This window comes from Stomoxys calcitrans, chromosome 3 (genome assembly GCF_963082655.1).
Source record: "Stomoxys calcitrans chromosome 3, idStoCalc2.1, whole genome shotgun sequence".
Classification (NCBI taxonomy): domain Eukaryota; kingdom Metazoa; phylum Arthropoda; class Insecta; order Diptera; family Muscidae; genus Stomoxys; species Stomoxys calcitrans.
In genome coordinates, this window is record NC_081554.1 from 80,208,791 (window position 1) to 80,221,744 (window position 12,954).

The 12,954-nt window shown below is 39.2% G+C and overlaps 2 protein-coding genes across 9 annotated transcripts in view; one reads left to right on the plus strand and one right to left on the minus strand.

The window, feature by feature from the left end:
- The first annotated feature begins 242 nt into the window (after window positions 1-242).
- Window positions 243-3,682, plus strand: LOC106093751 (large ribosomal subunit protein bL27m). The gene is made up of 3 exons (XM_013260891.2): window positions 243-405; window positions 467-630; window positions 3,440-3,682. Exons 1-3 carry the CDS (start codon window positions 342-344, stop codon window positions 3,641-3,643), a joined length of 432 nt encoding a protein of 143 aa, XP_013116345.1. The 5' UTR covers window positions 243-341; the 3' UTR covers window positions 3,644-3,682.
- Window positions 3,683-10,347: 6,665 nt separating this feature from the next.
- The window catches only part of LOC106093748 (mitochondrial carrier protein Rim2), a 78,637-nt gene continuing 76,030 nt past the window's right edge, over window positions 10,348-12,954 (minus strand). For all 8 annotated transcript variants that reach the window (XM_059364838.1, XM_059364835.1, XM_059364837.1 and 5 more), the window contains one exon: window positions 10,348-10,616. In XM_059364838.1, coding sequence (XP_059220821.1) covers window positions 10,490-10,616 — 127 coding nt within the window. In that variant the 3' untranslated portion in view covers window positions 10,348-10,489. The remainder of the gene's footprint in view (window positions 10,617-12,954) is intronic.

Consider the following 12,954-nt stretch of genomic DNA (forward strand, 5'->3'; position numbering starts at 1 on the left):
GTTATTTATGTTTAGGTTAATTTAGGATATATGTAACCAGTATTCAATTCTAACCGAACTAAGGAAAGAAATAGAAGTGCAGTCAAAACCTCAACAACAAAAATCTATTTCCACTTCTCGTTTGAGATTGTGTCAATACTAATCAGGTTTAAGCCATATACCTTTAACAAATCTAGCTTGCTCCTTATCGTCTTGCCATACGTTACGTATAATCTAATGCGTCGCCTATGTTCTGCAGCTCCTAATGTATTTCAATTTGAACAGCTGTGAAATATTTTGCAGTTATTTAATATTGCTCTAGACATTTATCTTTACGAAAAATTCCTGTAAAGTGACTGAAAATGTCGTCAACTCTAATGCAAAAGCTTTCTCTCACATGTCTTAAAGCGGAGCAGCCACTTTTAAGTGAATATTGTGTAGAATAATAAAAATTATTACAAGTTATCACATGTGTAATACATTTTAGCAACCATACGTAATGCCAGCAAGAAGACCGGTGGAAGTACTCGTAATAAAAAGGGTCATCCCAGACCAAAACATAGAGGATGGCGTGTGCAAGATGGTCACTGGGTATCACAGGGTACGATTTTGGCTACACAATTGACGACTAGATTTCATCCAGGCCTTAATGTAAGTATAGTAGAAAAGCATTTGTTTGGACGCCATTGGCGAACGCCAATGTGCTTGGAATAAAGCCCAGAAAGACTGAACGTAAGCTGGGCGTTTCATAAGTCCTATCTGTTGTTGTTGTAGCAGTGTGTTGTGTTCTATATTTAGGCTGCTTGATTTTGTTGAGTATCCAGATTAAGGAATGGAGGATAGGTAGAGGTTTAACAATGCCGGAGATATCACTCCGCCTTGGGGAACTCCCTGTTTCACTCTACGGTGTTTTGATTTTTTATTCCTAAATTCCACAAATGACTGGGGACCACACAGATAATTCGCGACCCAGCGTTTCAGGTCTGGCCGGAAGGACGTATTGGCGATGGGCTCAAATAGTTTAACATGGCTCACCGTGTCGAATGCCTTCGATAGGTCCTGTGCCTCGAGGACCGTCCTATCACTTGGCCTGGGCTGACTGAAGCCACGGCAAATGTGTGCGGTGATGGCATACAAAACTGTTGTTGTGCTATGGGGTGTGCGAGGATCGGGAGGAGTAGTTTCTCAAGCGTCTTGGCTACTGGTGGCAGAAGGGAGGTCGGTCTGTACGACTCCCCTTACTCGAGTCCTTTCCAGGCTTCAGTAGCGGGATCACTCTGCCCATCTTCCAGACATCGGGTACTATAAGAGTGTTCAAAGACAGTTCGTAAGGTACTCAACTCCGGGTTGATCCAGACTCTTCATCATCAGTGTAGAGATTCCGTCGGGGTCCAACGCCTTGGATGACTTGGCGCAAAGGATGACATTAGTAACTTCGTCCACGGTAAATTGAGATGGCTGTTTTTCGGCTCGGAGACCACGGATACGACGAATGTCTCTCCTCCTAGCCCTGTCACACTCCTGATGTACAATAAATTGGCGGTTGAACAACCTGGCGCACCTCTTCGGATTAGTCATAGTTACGTCGCAAAAGTGACTGAGGTCCTGTCGTCCCGACTACTGGCTTTCGAGAGTGACTTTACAGTAGCTGTAGGTAACATTAGGCAAGCTGTGGTGCCTAAATCGGTACCAAGTCTTTCAGCCTCAAATTCCGCTTATATTTGTTGACTACCCTGTTAATTTCCAGATTCAGCTCGCTGATTCTGGGATTAGTGGGGTCCGTGCAACGAATAGCATCACGCTCGTCTGCAAGTCCCACTGCCTGCGCTTGGAAATTGGGCCTACTTGAGGGGTATTCGACCAGCCTGGATGTTTTTGCTGTTGGCCCCGAAACGGGTATGACTATGCCACTTTGTCGTTAAAGATTGAAAGCTCGATTTTGGTTTTAGACCTAGGCTATTTGGGGCAAATTGACCCACTCTACATCGAAAAGCCTTCTCATATGAATATTTTTTGTGAGAGTTTATAGCTCAATAATAAGAGACTCCAAAATAAAAGCCCAGTCCGTATAGCCATAGTCAAGTACATCTGTATAGTACATTGTTTAAAATTCAGCTCATTTATTTAAAACTAAATCGGCTGGTTCTATTTATGTTAGACGATTCATCACTGTTAGTGAACAAGTTATTTTTATACCCATTCGTAACACCTCGAAATATTGATCTAGGATCCCATAAAGTATATATATATTGGGTTGCCCAAAAAGTAATTGCGGATTTTTCAGCTTGTGACTCTGTAATTGCATTCTTTCTTTTGTCAGTTATCAGCTGTTACTTTTAGCTTGCTTTAGAAAAAAAGTGTAAAAAAAGTATATTTGATTAAAGTTCATTCTAAGTTTTACTAAAAATGCATTTACTTTCTTTTAAAAAATCCGCAATTACTTTTTGGGCAACCCAATATATTCTTAATCGTCTCGACATTCTGAGTCGAACTAGTCATGTCCGTCTGTCGAAATCACGATTGCGGTCGAACGCGTAAAGCTAGCCGCTTGAAATTTTGCACAGAATTATTATTGATGTAGGTCGTTGGGGATTGCAAATGGGCCATATCGGTTCAGATTTAGATATAGCTCCCATAAAACCCGATTTGACTTCTTGAGCCCTTGGGAAGCCGCAATTTTTGTCCGATTTGGCCGACATTTTGCACATAGTGTTCTGTTAGAACTTCTAACAAATGTGCCAAGTACGGTCCAAATCGGTGAAGAACCTGATATAGCTCCCATATAAATCTCCCGATTTGAATTCTTGAGCCCCTGGAAGCCTCAATTTTCATCCGATTTGGCTGAAATTTTGTACATAGTGGTCTGTAATGACTTTCAACAACTGTGCTAAGTACGATCCGAATCGGCCTATAATCTGAAATAGCTCCAATATAAACCGAACTACCGATTTGATTTCTTGAGCCCTTACAAGCCTCGATTTTTATCCGATTTGGCTAGATTTTTATGTTATGCGTCTCAACAACTGTGCCAAGTACGGTCCAAATCGGTCTATAACCAGATATAGCTCCCACATTTTAGCAGAATCCATGGCCGAACGTAGCACGCTTTTACCCGTTTTACTATAGAACGCTTTATAGATTTAACGCTTAAAAACTTATGATTCAAATTTTTCAAAAGTTTCTTGTTTACATCGTTATGGTAAAAATAATAAAACAAACTGCTCAAATACTGAGAGCCTATGATGTTCGATATGACAAAGCGAGTTATTGGCGCCTTTAACTAACCCATGACCATGAGGTTATCGCGGTCCAATGCACCGGAACGAACGATGAAGTCACTCAGTGTACAAAAAACTGCTCCAATAATAACAACAACAAAAATGTGGCTACAACAACAACAGCTTTTTCAAATTCTGTTTTATTGATTTTAAAGTTTAACTTTAATCTTATGTTTTCCTAGGTTGGCTTTGGTCGTAATGGAACTTTATTTGCCATGGATCATGGAAAGGTTTACGTTACTTGTGAACCATTGGATCCAAACTGGGACCACACTTGGGTGCAACGTCATTACGCAGGTCGTGAGGGTCAGCCCATCCACAAGAAGTTTTTTAATGTGGTGCCTGAGGAACAACATCAACGCTTTCGATTAGTTGATGAAATTTAATTGTTTTTAGTATAATGTTTAATAAAATGATCCAGAAAATTGAGGTGTATTAATGTACATGGTCAAAATGGGGCTAAATTCGTATAATGATCCACCGGATTTACAAGCATGATTACACCAATACTAACTTATTTTTAAACAATATGGTGAACAGCGACGCGGAGAAAGTGCAAAACAAAAATATTGTAATACAACAGATTCAAAAGCTTGTCCCCGAAAAAACAAAAAAAACGGAAAAGGTTAATGGCTATGTAAATTGCATACTAAATTTCCCATGATCATTCCATTAAGGATGGAGTCCTTCATCGGCATGCCGCCTGAGTGTATAACACACTAATACAACAACAACAGAGGCATATAGTTCTCGTGGAAGCTGGAGCTTAAGTCTCCCAAACACCAGACAGAAGTAGTAAGATTAACCGAGGAATATTGTTGTTGTGGCCACATTTGAATGTGGTGGTAGAAATCATCGTAAAGTTCCTTAGGTGAGTAAGCTTTTTCCGGTTCATGTGAGCTTTCCGCCATTCGCAAAATGTGGACGCGACCAGTAGCTCTCAGCTGAGCTTCTCGTGATGACGATGAACATCACACAAATCGGAGCTCAGAATTCCAAACCGTGTGGTACTCATAGTAATCCCGTGCAGGGAGCAGAAAAACTTGATGAGCTTCACTAAACTAGCCGTGGCAGCCCTCACTTACAGGTCATTTTGGTGACAGTTTGTCGAGCGCCCAATAAGAAATAAAGCGAAATTCTAAGGGGCAGAAAGCTCCTAGTATGCCCCGAACCACAGCAATTCGGAGCAGAAGTTGTTACTGAGCTCACAAGAAGAGGAAAACCTTCAAAGGTTATATTCCCTGAAGGAGTATCAATTCTGATACTTAAGCATATGGGTGAATTAGCAGTCAAATTCCTAGCGGATATTCTCAATCTATACATATCCACCCTAGTTATACCAGTAATATGGAAGCCAGCAAAAAGTGCGGGCCAAGGAAAGTCATAAAGAAAGATCTCTTTATTATCCGTTATCGTAAAAGTGTGGCCACCCGTACAAATCCACTATTGTGAATGGCAAAACCAATTTATTTATACAATTGAGTGCATAAATCTTAATACATTTTATTTTTGCCAGCAGAAATTTGCAACTTTGAACAGATGTTTTGTAAAGGTCTGCTGTTTTATGAAAAGCAGCCGTTACATGAAAAAAACGAAAGCTAACGGCAAAATGAATCTAAAAGGCAGAGGTAAGTAAAAAATATGAACATTGTTTATTGGTAATTATTAAGTTTTATTAATTTTTTAAGTTTTATTGAAGACTCATGGCAGCAGCTAGTGTTTAGATACAGTTAGAAAATAGAGAACCTCCAAATTTTTACTGGAACTTTTTTGCCAGCAGAAATTTGCAACTTTGAACAGATGTTTTGTAAAGGTCAGCTGTTTTATGAAAAGCAGCCGTTACATGAAAAAAACGAAAGCTAACGGCAAAATTAATCTAAAAGGCAGAGGTAAGTAAAAAAATGAATATTGTTTATTGGTAATTATTAAATTTTATAAATTTTTTAAGTTTTATTGAAGACACATGGCAGCAACTAGTGTTCAGATACAGAAAACTTCACAAATGAGTGAGTCGGTTGTTCTACATTAGAAGGTAAGTGCAAAATTTGCGGAATTATTTGGAAAATCTTGAAAAATTAAAACCTTGTATCCTTCTAGACACCAAGAAAAGAGCATTGATCGGTTTCTTAATTGTTTTAATGAAATCATCCTCATCAGAGCTACGATGAAGCCAACACCGTTCCTTTGAATTTGTTAAGGAGGGAAGATGCTGCCATGGTATTTAGTCCAGCCAGACCGGACAGCTAAAAGTTACGCACAGTGAGATTGAAAAAAAATTAGTGCAAATTAGTCTGCCAATTGTGAACGGATGCATATATTTTCAATGATAACACTGTATCCGTAGCCTCTACATGACCAAATAGAAAGCTCCCTTAGCCTCACATCAGTGGTCGTAGCAATTTATCTAGCCACAATATCCAAAAAGCATTGGATGGTTAGTCCAAGGTATCTTTGTCAGCACAACAAGTGAACTTTTGTATACGGTGATGGCATGTAAAGCAGTTGTAGTGCTATGCGGCCTTCGAAATTCATGCTGATGTATGGCGAATGGAAATTTTCCAACGAGAGTAGCGGGAGGAGTAGTCCCTCATGCGAATTGGCTACTGCTGAGAGAAGGGAGATCGGTCTGTACGACTCCCTTGCTCGTGTCCTTTTCAGGTTTCAGTAGTGGGATCAGACTGCCCATCTTCCAATTTTCGGGTACTATAATAGTGTTCAGATAGGTTGAGGAGAGTTGTAAGGTAATCGACTCCAGGCAGATCCAGATTCTTCAGCATCAGTGTAGAGATTCTGTTTGGAACCAGCGCTTTGCGCGACTTGGCGCCATGGATGATGCACGGTTGTTGTTGTTGTAGCAGTGTGTTGTACACTGGAAGACTCCATCAGGCCATTGCGGTACCTACAACCGGCTGCCATAAGATTGAACGGTATTTGTGATTTCTGTCCAGCTGCACGGGGATCAAGGATATACAAATGGCTCCCCTTCTAACCTTTTCACTTTCGGGTCAATAAATTGACGTTTGACGGGTGAATAAACGGCAAATAAAAAAAACCCAAAACAAAAATCAGTTGCTTTTTTGCAAATTTTCCCTGGAAGACGTTCGCGTTCTTTTGCTTGCAAATTTTTTAATGAGAGTAAAATGGCTCTTATTCTCCTGCAAATTTTTACTGGGAAAGTACACGAAAAGACCTATTGTTTCGTCATGGAAATTTGAGAGACAGAGCAAGAAAAAAATAAAAAAAAAACAGATTTTGCTGCACACTAATGTCGTCTTGCGCAGGCCTTTAATTTGAAGCGATAGAAACAAGTAAAAGCGTGCTAAGTTCTGCCGGGCCGAATCTTATATAGCCTCCACCATGGATCGCATTTGTCGAGTTCTTTTCTCGGCATCTCTTCTAAGGCAAAAAAGGACATAATAAAAGATTTGCTCTGCTATTAGAGCGATATAAAGATATGGTCCGGTTTGGACCACAATGAAATTATATGTTGGAGACCTGTGTAAAATGTCAGTCAGTTCGAATGAGAATTGCGCCCGTTGGGGGCTCAAGAAGTAAAATAGAGAGAGAGACCGATTTATATGGGAGCTGTATCGGGCTATAGACCGATTCAGACCATAATTAACACGTATGTTGATGGTCAAGAGAGGATCCGTCGTACAAAATTTCATTCCAATCGGATAAGAATTGCGCCCTCTAGAGACTCAAGAAGTCAAGATCCCAGATCGGTTTATATGACAGCTATATCAGGTTATGGACCGATTTGAACCATACTTGGTACAGTTGTTGGATATCATAACAAAATACTTCGTGCAAAAATTCATTCAAATCGGATAAGAATTGCGCCCTCTAGAGACTCAAGAAGTCAAGACCCAAGATCGGTTTATATGGCAGCTATATCAGGTTATCGACCAATTTGAACCATACTTGGCACAGTTATTGGATATCATAACAAAACACTTCGTGCGAAATTTCATTCCAACCGGATAAGAATTGCCTTTTCCCTAGAGGCTCAAGAAGTCAAGACCCAAGATCGGTTTATACGGCAGCTATATCAAAACATGGACCGATATGGCCCATTTACAATACCAACCGACCTACACTAATAAGAAGTATTTGTGCAAAATTTCAAGCGGATAGCTTTACTTCTTTGGAAGTTAGCGTGCTTTCGACAGACAGATGGACGGACGGACAGACGGACGGACATGGCTAGACCGACAGAAAATGTCGCGACGATCAAGAATATATATACTTTATGGGGTCTCAGACGAATATTTCAAGTAGTTACAAACAGAATGACGAAATTAGTTTACCCCCATCATATGGTGGAGGGTATAAAAATATATATTCTATTCTAGAATTTGAAGATGTTTTCTTACCCAGACATCGAATGCTTCCATCGCATTGCGTATCCTTGGATAGGAGGTCATATGGTTGTTCAGGGCACGTTCTTCGATATTTGGTGTGGTCGATTGTTTCGTTAGCAGTAACAAGAACGAAAGCCGTCTGTCACTCCTTTTTATAGGCTTCATTTCGTTGTAAATCGTATAAGCAGCCAATGCAGCGACGTCCAGCATATTATAAAACATGGCCAACGGCCATCGTTTTGTTGCTCTTTTGCATCTGTAAGTGCCTAGCATTTGATCCATGGTATCAACGCCGCATTTGTTGGCGTTGTAATCTAATCGAGGCAGGTGTAGTGCATTGTGGAGAGCACGTTCACCACTTTTTTTTTTTTCGGCACGTATGAGCATAACGATATATCCCCCTCGTTGAACCCAAATAATGTACTATTGATGGTGCGCTTCGGGTTCTTCTTGAACTCCTGTGAAATGAATGTTTTGTTTTTTAGCGCACTGTACCAACATATGCGGTCTTTTTCATCAACAAAATACGCGCCAAGTCAAGAGTGGAAAAGAAATTATCCGCGTTTATAGTACCGTTGTTGGTTTGGCAGTTTTCCAGAATATATCATTCCCTTCACAGGATAATAACTGGTTTTGACGGAATATATTGTGTGAAGCGGGTGCGGCCTCTGTAAGGGAACAACTGCTCACCCACTATTAGTGCTTCATGAGGAGTGTAAGCTGCTGCCAAGTTATGTTGCAACATTTCCCAAATGTCGTCAATAGCCGCAGTTTTGCTGTTGATGAGTCGCTGTTATCGAGTGTTTCCATTGTCAAATCGAATAAATTGCTTTATACACATGAAGCGATCGTACGACAACGCAGCTTTGTATATTGGGCAACGCGTCGCGTCCCATAATTCTATAGCTGGTTCATGGTTTGATCTTGTGAGTCCAGCATACAAAAGAATAGCTAAAAAGGCGTCAAACTCTTTCACTGTCACTGGCTTCCACTCCTCTTTCTTCGTGGGATTAGCCAAATTCCATGGAGCTGTAACCTCCCTGCCTTTACGATTTGTTTCACGTAGCACTAAGTGTATTATTTCCTCTGTCATGATTGAACGCATTATTGTATAGGGGTCGTGTTTATTTCCTGTTGGTCCTGGTTTCTTTCTTCCCTAATCATCATCTTCTCTAATGTCTTTGAGTTTAGGTCTTTGTGTTCAGAACAAGTAAATAATGTGTTGAAATAATAAAATTATAATGATGCCCAAAAATATGCATTTATGAGTGAAATTCAGTACAAGGTCCATACGGACCTATTCACACGTCCGCGTACTATTCTCACTAAAACCTCAATAACTCCTCAAGTAATGATCGGATCGGCTTGATTTTTTTCCAAAAGATGCGGAACAAAATGCTCTTGGAATACAGAGTAACTTTAGGGTGGGTTGTAGTGGCCGAAGCAGGAGTAATTTTAGTTTGAAAAGGCAAAAAGTTCCCTAGGGACCTTCTCACTCATCGGAGGGTTAAACAATCACGACACGACAACAAACTGTACCCTCTTTTCCAGTTAACCTTGGTATGATTGAGAAATACAAAGGGAATCACTTATAGTTATAAACTGTTGTTTATTTGCAACTAAAAACAATATACTATAAATTAATTCCAGGTGAGGATTCTCAAACTTGAGTTTAAATAAAATTAAAAATACAATATACATATGTAGTTTATTTTATAAACTACAAAAAATGAACTTATATAAGGTAGGTTTGTATTTAATAAATATTACCATGTGATTGTATTTCTATATAAGGACATTGTGGTAGATTATTACTTAAATGGTATCATATTTTATAACAGTACTTCTGAATATAACAAGTTGTTGTGTATGTGGATTTTAAGAATATGTAAAACAGAAAACAAAAAAAAAAAATAAAAAACAATAGTAATAATAATAATGATTATAGTAAGGACTAAAGATCGAATATAGATCACATAATGTTCAAATTTGATTTGTTTAGTATAAAAACAAAAAATGGGCACCCACTGCTTCGAACAAATCCGACTTCTAAAGGTTATTATAATGGCATGTATGCAGTTATGACAGTTTCAAATAAATATATTTACCATGATTTGAGCTTAAAAACTATTCGTGCGTCGTTTTTTGCTGTTTTTTTTTAAATATTTAAAAAGCATTTCCGTTTTGTGCTGCTCCAATCAATGTTTTGCTAAACTTTGCATTATTCTGCTTTCGTTGGTAAATGTTCTGAGGCTTTTTTTGCTTTTGGAAAATTCGTTACATGAAAGCAACATATTTTTTAATTACCGTATTTTTTGTTTTATGTTTTTCTTTTATATAAACGATTTTGTATAATTTTAAAGTTGCATAGCAACTTTTTTGTTTTTGTTCAAATAAAGCTACAAAGCGCTCGTCTCTCTCTCTCAAAATGTGTGTAAGTATATATTGTGAGTAAATATATATATGCATGTTTTTTGTTTTTAATAATTTTTGGTTTTGAAAAGCCTAAAATTAGGCCAAAAAATAGTAGCATTAAAAATAAAATATTTTTTTACGATTTATTTTTTGGAAAAACATTCGCTCTTTCAGTTAAATGTAACATTGTATTTTACGATTATTTTAAGTCTTCTCTACAGAACATACGTACTTTATTCATGTCCAACATTCAACTTTAAAAGTTTGAACTTGACAAGAAAAAAAAAAAAATAATTTTATTTCGTACTTGCTTTTGTTTTTCGTTAACTATGTTTGTTTGTATTTGTTGTATATATATCTATATAAAACTAGCTAGAGTAAATGGGGGTTTGGTTTGTGGGTGGGGTTACGGAAGGAAGTTGAAGGGGGGGGGTGATGGCATAAACATAATTCTTAGAAATCATAAAATTCATTACTTTTACTATTAAAACGTCGTGTTAATACATAAACCACAGCTTCATATGTCGCCATCAGAATAGCAGTATTTGGTATTTGTCTCACAAGTTGCGTAGCTAAGCCTCTGAAATTAGAAAAAAAAACAGAAAATTAATGATAAACTTAAAAGAATATTATCTGCATGGAATTGCGAAAAGTAATTTCTCTAAATATTTCAAAGCTTGTGCCTTAAAGATCCAGACTTTCAGGACCATGAGTCCCTCATGAATCTATATTATTCTCCTCCTGATAAAACGTTATGCGATAGATCGGAGGCCACCGTAGCGCTGAGATTAGCATGTCCGCCTATGACGCTGAACTCCTGGGTTCGAATCCTGGCGAGACCATCAGAAAAAATTTTCAACGGTGGTTTTCCCCTCCTAATGCTGGCAACATTTGTGAGGTACTATGCCATGTAAAACTTCTCTCGAATGAGGTGTCGCACTGCGGCACGCCGTTCGGACTCGGCTATAAAAAGGAGGCCCCTTATCATTGAGCTCAAAACTTGAATCGGGCTGCACTCATTGATATGTGAGAAGTATGCCCCTGTTCCTAAGTGGGCAAAATTTGCTAAATTTTGCATACATCAATAAAAATGAAGCTTATAAAAGCCTATTATACACTGCAAGTAATAACTATGTTTACAAATTAGATCTAGTGAATAACTAGTTGTAATGTAAATGAAAATTTACATTATGTTCATATCTGCTAAATCAGACAGGTTCTCAAAGAAATGAGAACCTAATGTGGAACTCCTTCTAACTGCTAGTGCGGGACACACACACAGAAGGTGTTTTATAGTCTCTTCTTCTTCGATGTCCCTACAGCTTCTGCAATAGACGTTGCTGGCAACCTTCAGTCTGTCAGCAAGTTTTCCGATTAGACAGTGACCTGTCATGACGGACACAATGACTGAGACGTCTGTTCTAGCCAATGACAACAAAGCAGTAGACCTCTTCAAGTCTAGATTAAGCCACATAGTTTTGGAATGCTCATATTCCCCTCTTTGTGACCATCTATCATTCGTTGTCCTTCGGGCCTGGTCCTGAAAACTTAGCTTACATGTCGCTAGAGGCATACCTACAGATTCCAGTTTCCCTGCAATGTGTAGGTTAGTTCCTAGTCTCGCAAGCTCACCCGCTTTACAATTCCCTTGGAAATCTCTGTGGCCCGGCAACCAAAACAGGTGAATTTTGAACTGTTCAGCCATCTCGTTGAGAGATCTGCGACAGTCGAGGGCGGTTTTTGTGTTCAGAAATATGTTCTCCAGGTATTTAATGGCTGTCTGAGAAGATATTTATGCATGAGAAGATATTTATGCAAGTATCTCTGGTAGATGCACACTGCAGTGGTCGGCTAACCTTTTCGATATGACCAGTTCTAGATCTTTAGAGTACACCCTAAAGCCCTTCTGGTCGTTTAGATTGGAACCATCAGTATAGAAGTCTATGTAACTTCTGTTACCAGGGATATCGTGGTTCCAGTCGGTTCTAGCAGGAATAGTGGTACAGTAATTGTTATCAAAAAGCCGCTCAGGTAGGGTGTAATTCACACTGCCTGGAACATCGGATATTGTATCAAGGATGACACAGTTTCCGTAGCCGCCACATGACCAATGAGAAAGCTCCCTTAACCTCACGGCAGTGGTCGCTGCAATTTGGGTAGCCACAATGTCTAGAGGCATAAGATGTAGCATTAAATTCAGTGCATCAGATGGTGTCGTCCTCAGTGCGGCAGTGATGCAAAAAACCAGCCATCCTTTGCAACCGGTTAAGTATATAAGAGCAGTAGGTGGACTTTTGAAGCGCCGTCCACCAGACCACAACAATATATAGCATAATAGGTCTGACAACTGTAGTATATACCCAATGCATGACATGCGGTCTTAACCCCCAACTTTTGCCAATTACTCTTTTGCAGGTGTATAGGGCAAGTGTGGCCTTTCTTGCCCTTTTCAAAATGTTGGATTTGAAGTTCAATTTCCTGCAAAACACCCAAGTATTTTGCACTTTCAGTAAAGAGAACATTCTCTCCACCCAAGGAGACAGGTTCCACTGTAGGCAACTTGTATCTCCTACTTCTGTCTTGCACAGATTTACGCCTAGACCACTTTCGGTATCCCACTTAGCTGTTACACGTAGAGCTTCCTGAAGTATATCTCTTAGAGTGCTGGGAAACTTTCCCCTAACCGCAATTGCCACGTCATCAGCATACGCGACCACTTTTACGCCTTTTCTTCCAGAGACAATAATATATTGTTAATGACTATATTCCAAAGGAGACCGTACACGTCCTTGAGGTGTTCCTCTGTTGACCCATCTTTTGTGGATCTACCACAGATCCCAAGCCTGTCGTAATGCATCGTTTAGTAAGTAAGTTATTAATAAACTTTCTTACGGTAGAGTTGATGTCTAGAAACTTCT

Bases quoted from the DNA above. Each gene is read 5' to 3' on its own strand.
- LOC106093751 (XM_013260891.2), top strand. From the start codon at position 342: ATGTCGTCAACTCTAATGCAAAAGCTTTCTCTCACATGTCTTAAAGCG. The intron at 406-466 runs GTGAATATTGTG...AATACATTTTAG, and splicing joins AGCGGAGCAGCCACTTTTAA to CAACCATACGTAATGCCAGC. The intron at 631-3,439 runs GTAAGTATAGTA...ATGTTTTCCTAG, and splicing joins GATTTCATCCAGGCCTTAAT to GTTGGCTTTGGTCGTAATGG.